At 43.0% G+C, this 9,656-nt stretch overlaps 1 protein-coding gene across 12 annotated transcripts in view; it reads left to right on the top strand.

Annotated features, from left to right (window-relative positions):
- LIN54 (lin-54 DREAM MuvB core complex component) overlaps positions 1-9,656 on the top strand; it is a 64,489-nt gene that overhangs the window by 325 nt on the left and 54,508 nt on the right. The window contains exons 1-3 of one of the 12 annotated variants that reach the window (XM_010845942.1): positions 7-517; positions 836-877; positions 1,033-1,533. The exons of 2 other annotated variants lie outside the window; for them this stretch is intronic. In XM_010845942.1, coding sequence (XP_010844244.1) covers positions 1,311-1,533 — 223 coding nt within the window. In that variant the 5' untranslated portion in view covers positions 7-517; positions 836-877; positions 1,033-1,310. 9 more of the 12 variants (XM_010845938.1, XM_010845944.1, XM_010845935.1 and 6 more) reach the window with 9 other exon arrangements.

Raw genomic sequence — 9,656 nt, 5'->3', positions numbered from 1 at the left:
GGGCCGGCGCTCGGCCGGCAGCCCGTCCTTCCCGGCGATCCGGAGGAAGGGCTCCCGCGGCTGTTGACACGCAACCTGCGCGGCCCGAAGAGCCGCCGTGTCGGCCCCGGGTTTCTGGGAACCGGTTTGGCTGCTGTGTCATTTTGTACCAGCCCCTCCTTTTCCCTGCTGCCCGCCGCCCCGTCCTTCCTGTGCCCGTTTGTAGTGGTGTCTTCTTCGTGTCTGTCCGTTTTCCTCGCGAAGCCCACCGGCTAAATGTCATAATGTTCCCGAGGTGCATGGGTTAGGGAGCGGGCCAGCACTCAGCTTGGCCAAGCAACGGTAAGCACCAAGCGGAGTGCGGGTGGCCGGGGCTGGCGGTGGGGAAGTAAAGTTTACAGATGAAAAAATTGGGAAGGCTGGATACTCTCAGCGTCTAGCCGGCTGCATATAGAAAACGGCGACGGGCTTGGGTGATGCTAGCACTCGTTTAAGCCTGAAGCTATCGACTTTTCTATGGAGTTGTCATTCAAGCCAGGTAAGGAAATGAAATGCCTTATTCAGCTTCTACCCCTTCTCTTCTTAAACTAACTTCTAAAAAAAGACAGTAGAGTGGCTGTGTTCGAAACCTGGAAATTCAGTTTGCTCATTTCAGATAGATCTTTTAGAGCTTATGGTGTAGTTGAATGGTGGGCACAGAATTTACCTTTTAAAAAATGGGTGGTTATCAAATCTGAAATTAGCAAAGGTAGCCAATTTAGTTTTTTAGAAAAATTTTATTCCTTTCAGAAGCCATGCAGCTTATGTTTTCTTGTTATTTCTTTGATGATTAAAACATGCCTATCTTCTCTTTTAGTTATTTATTAAACTACATGATGAGAGATGCTGGTGGAGCTGGGTAGGTAATTCTAGGGTCTTTTCTAAAGCACGCTGCTTATTTTCACTGTATCAAAAATTTCAGCGGCAGATTTTTTTTGTTAATTTGATGATTTAGATTCTAAAAACGTTTGGCAAAAAAAATTTTAACTCCGAGGTATATTTTCTGTATTTTAGAGATTGTTCACTCATGAGTAGGATCCGTACATTTTAAACCTAGTTACTCTTTGACGTCTTAAACCAAACGAACTGGAAGTCACAGTGTTTATGGACAGAAATGATCAGAGGAAGTTAAGAGGAAACAGTTCGCAACTTTTATTTTGAAAACTTAGACGTCTTGACCACGGTATCTGCGTAAGAATCAATGCCTGTAAATTTACAAATGTATCAGAGAGGTCTGAAGTGCGGTGGGAAACAGCCCATTCTGTCAAAAGCGGTGCTGGCGGTGGAGGAAAATGTCAGAGCTGGTCAATGACACTCCAGGTCTTGATCCTGTTGTTGTTTTTTCGTGTCTGCGATGGACACCGCGCATCAAAGGCATTCCATCATCTCTCTCAAGTTGCTGTCCTGAAAGTGGCAAAGAGTGGAAGCTCTTGGTGGTCCTTCTGCCCCCTTACGCTTTTTTTTTTTTCCTTCTGCTCTTCAAAACAAAAGTATGCCGGACTGGGGACCCTGCAGGTAGCGCGATTTCCCCTCCGTGGCGGGGTGAAAGGTCTCGGCGTGGGTTGTGTGTGCAGTGGTGTCTCCCCGAGCATTTGAAGGTTGGCGGGGCCGGCGGGAGGTTTCCCCGGATATGTGGGTGTGCGCCTCTCGGGAGGGGAGGGCCGGGGAGGGGAGGAGGAGGAAGGGGGAGGTTACTGGCGGCGGCGGCAGCGGCGGCGGCCCGGGCTCGGGCTGTCGGGGAAGCTGCTGAGCTGTAATGGTGATGACGAGGTGAAAATGGCGGATCTTTCGAAATACAATCCCGGCCCCTGACATACCAGAGGCGGCGGCCGCGGCGGCGTCGCCACCCGGGACTCCGTCCGCGGCCCCAGGGTTCCCCAGTAGCGTTCCAGGTCCGGCAGACGAGGGGAGGAAGCGGCTGGCCGGAGCCACCGTGCACACGCAAAAGCAGCACCGCCCGGGCTCGGGATTGCCCGGGACCTTCTGGAGCCCCCCACCTCGGAGCCGGAGGGAGGAGAAAGCGGCCGCCGCCGGAGGTAGAGGAGCCAGGGGCTACCCTAGGGCTGCTCGGTTGCGAGGTCGCTTTATTTGTGGGGAGGGGGCGGGTGGGCGAAGGATCGCCCCGCGGATCAAGGAAGGGCTAGTTTAGAGTGCAAAGGATCGGCAGGCTCGTCATGACATCAACATTATTCTTTTGAGTATTAAGAGGACTCGAGTTTGCTCTTATACCCAAGGCTGCTGCTGAGGCCTAGAGGAACCGCTAGCAGTTATCCTGGTTTCCTGATTGAATGTTTAAAATATCCACTCCGGCGGGTGTTGGTTTGATGATGTCCAACAGTTTATAGGGTTGTACGTGTCTTTAGGGAGGCCAAACGTTGTCATTTTATTCTGCATTTAAGCTCTGGGTCTTAGATCATAGTCTGTAACTTGTTGGGGTGTGGATGTTCACGTTTTGTGAGCCTATGGACCAGTTCTGTAATCACTGAAATGTTGTCTCTTTCTTTGATGGCTCTGTCATCTACAGAGGACTCCTTGGCCCCTGCCATTCGGCAGATGACAATTGAGATACTGTCAGTCATATCAAATCTATGTGTTTCCCTGCCTCTCATCCATTTCATGAATTCAGAGAGTAAAGTGATGGGAGATTTTACAGTAGATTTTATGATCCAAGTGAAATACAGCTTTGGGAGCCCTGTTTTGGTTCACAAGTTTTGCCTTCATTGTTAAGAAGGAAGTTGTGATGACTTGATGCTCACACTTGATATGAGTCAAATTTTAAGTTGGTTAAAGACGAATTGAGACCTCTGTTTTTTTTAACCTACTGGACTTTTTAGCCCTTTGTTTCAAGAGCTGGAGAGTTGGGCTGATTGAGCTTTTGACAGCCACAGTCTGGTTTTGTTAGGTTGCTTAAAGATCCATGTGTGCTTTAGATTGTGCTGCAGATCCTCAACAGTAGTGTTACTGAAAAGTTACGTATGAATCACATTTTTATACATTAACTTGGGGCCCTCTGATTTTTTTTTCCTCCAGCTTTTGTAGTGGTAGGTTGGGTCAGTTGAAGGTTGAGTATATGAGTGAACAGAGAGATGAATGTTTAAGAAATGTACCCTGGTAATGTTTATGATTAGCAATGGTTTTCCATATCCAAGTTTCCTACAAAGAGATGATGTCATAGCATGTCATACAGTTTTATTCTTTGTGTGTTCTGTTCAGAGAGGAAATATTTTGTGTGTATGTGTGTGTATAGCTTGCACATTGTGTGTCCAAATTTATTCACTAGAGGACTGAGAGACGAAAAGTATTTTTTCGGGGGAAATAACTGAGGGGTACTCACAGGTTTTAGTTAATGAGTTTTTTAAATCGTTTTTTCCTGATGTTTTATCCAGTAGGAATTTGATTGTTGTTACTGTTTTTTCTTATAACTCTTACATTGCAGTTGTTTGGTCTCTGCCAACTCAGCTGCTAAGTCAGTGCTAAGAATTTTAAAAATAAATGAAAGTCGCTCAGTCATGTCCCCGACTCTGCAACCCCATGGACTATACAGTCCCTGGAATTCTCCAGGCCGGAATTATGGAGTGGGTAGCTGTTTCCTTCTCCAGGGGATCTTCCCAACCCAGGGATCTAACCCACATCTCCCGCATTGCAGGCAGAATCTTTACCAGCTGAACCACGGGGGAAGCCCAATAAATAATAAAGAAACATGCTTATTCATTGGCTTTTTTTGTTTTTGTTTTTTAAATCACCCATTGCCATTGTCTTTTTGTCATTCCTTGTGATTGTCTTTAAAGACCAGTTTTTAGATTATTGTTGAAAGACTTGCTTTTTAATAGTTAGAAGTGTGTTAGAAAGCAGTGAAGAGTTATGCCAGTGGAGTTAGTCGGGTGTCTTTTTTGGTGAAGAGGAGCATTGTAGATTCCTGCTACTTTTTTTTTTGAATGTTACTGTTGGATATCTACCGTGTGTCGAGTACTGTGCTAGGGCTTGGAGACAGCTCAGTATCTTTGCCTTTGCAGACTGTTCATGGGGTTCTCGCAACAAGAATACTGGGGTAGTCTGCTATTCCCTCCTCCAGGAAACTTTCACTTTTGGAATTGGTGGAGGTGACATTGGAAGGATAGGTTGGGTAGGGCCGTAATGCAGAAGGCCTCAGGGTTACAGAAAATGTTTGAGTAGGAGAGTGACAGCCTCAGAGGTGCACTCAGGTGAGATAAGTCCTGTAGCTTTTTCTGTGGGATGTGTCGCAGATAAGAGAAGATAAAGGTAAAAAATAACAGTAGTTGGCTCTGAGCTTCGGAGATTTAAAAACTCTTGGTTGCAGTGGGAAGGAAATATGTGAAGATGTAATCTGCATGATATATGACGGATAAAAATCTTAGGAGGAGGGGATTCCTTGGTGGTCCAGTGGTTGGGACTCCGAGCTGTCACTGCCCAGGGCCCTGGTTCAATCTCTGGTCATCGAACTAAAATCCCACATGCCATGTGGCACAGCTCCCCTCCCCCCACAAATTATAAAAATTAAACAAGACAGAAGTCAGGAGAAGCTAATTTAGATAGAGAAAGAAGAGAAGAATTTTCATTTGTGCTGTAGCATACCACATAACTATCTTCACAGTAACTCTGCTAGTAAACTGGGGCTTAAAGAGATTAGTGCTTAGGGATACACGATAAGCAATGAGGAGAGTCAAGATTTGGAAACACATCTTTCTGATTTGAATCTCCATGTTTTTTCCTCCATGTTAGTCTTACAGCATGAATAATGTACAGTCCCCCTTTAAAGGGGAAAAATATTGTGAATTGTCAGGATTGGCCTAAATAGTTTCACTATATTAAAATTCTTAATTTTTAGATGTATATAAATTCCTTATGCTTATTGCTTTTAGGGAAGTATAAATGAAATAAAAACAAAACTATAGAGCCAGTAAAATTTAGGGTGATGAATGATGTTTTGATGAAATGGAAACTTTGCTTGCATAGTCTGCCTTGACTAGACGTGGAGCTTTCTATATGCTGTGTGGGGGTATGCGTGCTCAGTCACTCAGTCGTGTCAGACTCTTTGGGACCCCATGGACTGTAGTCCTCCAGGCTCCTCTGTCCATGGAATTTTCCAGGCAAGAATACAGAGGGGGTTGCCAGGTTCTAGTCCAGGGGATCTTCCTGACCTCCGATCGAACCCCTTCTCCTGCATTGGCAGGCAGATTCTTTACCTCTGAGCCTCCTGGGAAGCCCCATGCTGTGTATCATACGATAACTCAACTCCTACACTATTTTTCTAAGTTTGAGTGTCACAGAACTTTGCTCCTTAAATCACCGGTTAGGTGGTTTGACTTCCACGTGGCTTAAATATGTCATTTACCTTGTAAGATCCTCATATACCTTTTTCTTTAGCCCACTCTAATTCTGGTACTACTGATGGTGGTAATCCAGAATATACTTTTTAAAAAATATATTACTGAAATGAAAATACAAACTTCCCAGCATTTCTTCAAGACTCGTGTCTTACAGTCCATTGCTCCCAGTTTAGTTTGAGAAATGTAATTCTGTACTTAGTTTTTGAGTTGTTGATGCTAGACTTAATGAAAGCTAAAATCCAAGTAGTATACTTAACCAGTTAGTGTTGGTTGTAAGCTCTAGGTACAAAAGTATAGTTCTTAAACATCCAGGTGTTTCTGTCCCAACATCTGACAAGTTATTTATAATATGGTGGTAGTTCACCACTTTATATGATTATGTGCAAGAGTGAAAATAGTTGTTTACCAGGTTGTCCTCCACCTGTAACTAAGAAAAAGAACAGTGCTTCAGCTCTGGCAATAGTCTCAAAAAAAAAAAAAAAAAATGTGTGAAAGCATAGAGCATTTGTCGTTTCTATCTTACTTTGTTTTTATGTTGTATTTATTTATTTTAATGTCCTAAATCAGACCCTCCATTTATCTCTGACTTGAACTAATTACTATAATAGCCTTGTAACTGGTTTCCCTGCCTTCCATCCAATAAAACTCCAAGATGAAGTTAATCCTCCCAAACTATAGCTGTGATCATGCCACTCTTCTGTTGACTTCTAAGGTCTGTCTGGGCAAGGGCTTTGGTTAATTTCCCTCTACAAAGTTGGGAAGCAATACATATTTGTTAAGTAAATACTGATAAAAATTAAAAAGTAGTTTAAAACTAAAGCTTTAAAAACGTTGTTTTATGAGCAGAAAATATTGGAAGCATGGGAAATGTGTTGTATATTCTTTTCTTTCCATACCTTGAGAGGTAACCCTTAATACACATGAGGTAAACTACAGCTCCTCTATCCTGTCGGCTTGTGAAAATCCTCTCTTTCTCTCTCTTCTTGGAGTGGTCCTCAGCATAGGGGTGATGAGGTTGCATGTGCTAGGGCATATCTTCCATTCCTAAGGGATAAAATTAGAGTGATGATTCATGTCACTAGATGGCCAAACCCTTTCCTGCCATGCCCACAAGCTCCTTCTGAGAGTTTTCTTTTAGCGGAGGCCACCCTGTCCTGCATGTGACCCTGATTGAAACAGCTAGGGATGTCTAATCATAAAGCAGTTATTACAATCTGCTCAGTGGCCTGTGAGGTGTGCTGGCTCCAGAACTCTGCACAGCCCATGCTACTTAGAGACTGGCCAGACCAATCAGACCTTTTCTGGTTGGAAGTTTGAACTTTACTCCTACTTCCAAGGAAGACTCCTAGTCCTATAGCTCCTGGTCTCTTTTAATAGGACCAGTCAGAAGAGGACATGTTCTTCCTAATAACAGAGCTTTAAAATACATAAAGAACTAAAAATGCACAGGAGAAACAGACAAATCCACAATCATATTTGAGAATTTTAACAGTCTGTCTCAGTAATGGATAGAAGAGGAAAAAGAAAGTCTGGAAGGTCTGAACGGCACTCTCAGCCATTTCGACCTGTTGGACATTTGTGGGGCACTCCTCTCAGCAGCCACAGAACACAGGTTCTCTTCAGGTGCATGCGCACTGTTCACCAAGATGGACCATGCGCTGAGCCTCAAACAAGTCTCCAAATGTCATCTCCCAGTGGAAATGGTAGAGTATTACACTCTCTGACAATGATAGCAGTAAATTAGAAATTGATAATAAAAGGTAGAAAAATCCCCAAATATTTGGGGATTAAATAGCACACTTCTTTATTTTCCATTTGTCTAAGATGCATTCACAAGGAATATTAGAAAAGATTTGAAGTGAATGATAATAAAAACATCGAGATTAGCAGAATGCAGTTAAAGCAGTGTTGGGGGAATTTTTAACACTAAATGTTTATTTTAGGAAAGAAGAAAGTTTTAAAATCAATGATCTAAACGAGTGTTGGCAAACTGTCTATAAAGGGACAGATGGCAACTATTTTAGGTTTTGTAGATCCCCCTCCCCCAACTATTTACAAATGTAAAAATCATTCTTGGTTGGAGAGCAATACATAAATGGACTGTGGTCTTAATTTGATCTGTAGGCTATGGTGTGTTGAATCCCGATCTGTGCTTCCATTTTAAGCTTCTAGAAGAAACAAAGTAAGCAGAAGGAGATAAAGATAATAGTCAATTAAATTAAAAAATGGACAAACTGTTGGGAAAAATCAATGAAGCCAAAATGATTCTTGAAAATATCAATAAAACAGAAAAATCTCCAACTGATCAGAAAAAAAGGAGAAAAGACGGAAACTACCAAATAAGAAATGAAGAGTTGCCATCTCTACAGACATTGAAATAATATTACATGTAACTTTATGCTAATAAATTTGGCAACTTAGAGGGATAGACATATTCCTTAAAAGATACAAACTATCAAATACCAAAGGTCATTTAAAAAAAAGAGATAACCCGAATAACCCTACATCTGTTTAAGAAATTGAATTTATAGTTAAATAGATGGCTTTAGTGGTGAATTCTAACAAACATTTCAGGAGGAAATAGTAACAGTTACATGTAGATGCTTCTTGAAAATTGAAAAGGGGCAATGTCTCAGCTTATTTTGTTAGACTGGCAATTGTCCCCAGAGAGCCAGTACAAAAAAACTACAGACCAAGAGCCCTTATAAGTATCAGATCAGATCAGTTGCTTAGTCATGTCCGACTCTTCGTGACCCCATGAATCACAGCATGCCAGGCCTCCCTGTCCATCACCAACTCCCGGAGTTCACTGAGACTCACGTGCATCGAGTCAGTGATGCCATCCAGCCATCTCATCCTCTGTCGTCCCCTTTTCCTCTTGCCCCCAATCCCTCCCAGCATCAGAGTCTTTTCCAGTGAGTCAACTCTTTGCATGAGGTGGCCAAAGTACTGGAGTTTCAGCTTTAGCATCATTCCTTCCAAAGAAATCCCAGGGCTGATCTCCTTCAGAATGGACTGGTTGGATCTCCTTGCAGTCCAAGGGACTCTCAAGAGTCTTCTCCAACACCACAGTTCAAAAGCATCAATTCTTCAGCACTCAGCCTTCTTCACAGTCCAGCTCTCACATCCATACATGACCACAGGAATAACCATAGCCTTGACTAGGCGGACCTTTGTTGGCAAAGTAATGTCTCTGCTTTTGAATATGCTATCTAGGTTGGTCATAACTTTCCTTCCAAGGAGTAAGCGTCTTTTAATTTCATGGCTGCAGTCACCATCTGCAGTGATTTTGGAGCCCCAAAAAATAAAGTCTGACACTGTTTCCACTGTTTCCCCATCTATTTCCCATGAAGTGATGGGACCAGGTGCCATGATCTTCGTTTTCTGAATGTTGAGCTTTAAGCCACCTTTTTCACTCTCCACTTTCACTTTCATCAAGAAGCTTTTGAGTTCCTCTTCAGTTTCTGCCATAAGGGTGGTGTCATCTGCATATCTCAGGTTATTGATATTTCTCCCGGCAATCTTGATTCCAGCTTGTGTTTCTTCCAGTCCAGCGTTTCTCATGATGTACTCCGCATAGAAGTTAAATAAACAGGGTGACAATATACAGCCTTGACGTACTCCTTTTCCTATTTGGAACCAGTCTGTTGTTCCATGTCCAGTTCTAACTGTTGCTTCCTGACCTGCATGCAAATTTCTCAAGAGGCAGGTCAGGTGGTCTGGTATTCCATCTCTTTCAGAATTTTCCACAGTTTATTGTGATCCACATAGTGAAAGGCTTTGGCATAGTCAATAAAGCAGAAATAGATGTTTTTCTGCAACTCTCTTGCTTTTTCCATGATCCAGCGGATGTTGACAATTTGATCTCTGGTTCCTCTGCCTTTTCTAAAACCAGCTTGAACATCAGGAAGTTCACAGTTCACCTATTGCTGAAGCCTGGCTTGGAGAATTTTGAGCATTAGTTTACTAGCGTGTGAGATGAATGCAATTGTGCGGTAGTTTGAGCATTCTTTGGCATTGCCTTTCTTTGGGATTGGAATGAAAACTGACCTTTTCCAGTCCTGTGGCCACTGCTGAGTTTTCCAAATTTGCTGGCATATTGAGTGCAGCACCTTTACAGCATCATCTTTCAGGATTTGGAATAGCTCAACTGGAATTCCATCACCTCCACTAGCTTTGTTCGTAGTGATGCTTTCTAAGGCCCACTTGACTTCACATTCCAGGATGTCTGGCTCTAGGTGAGTGATCACACCATTGTGATTATCTGGGTCGTGAAGATCTTTTTTGTAT

Source organism: Bison bison, unplaced genomic scaffold (genome assembly GCF_000754665.1).
Source record: "Bison bison bison isolate TAMUID 2011002044 unplaced genomic scaffold, Bison_UMD1.0 scf7180017864228, whole genome shotgun sequence".
In the NCBI taxonomy this organism is placed as follows: domain Eukaryota; kingdom Metazoa; phylum Chordata; class Mammalia; order Artiodactyla; family Bovidae; genus Bison; species Bison bison.
This window is presented reverse-complemented; position numbering and strand designations above follow the sequence as displayed.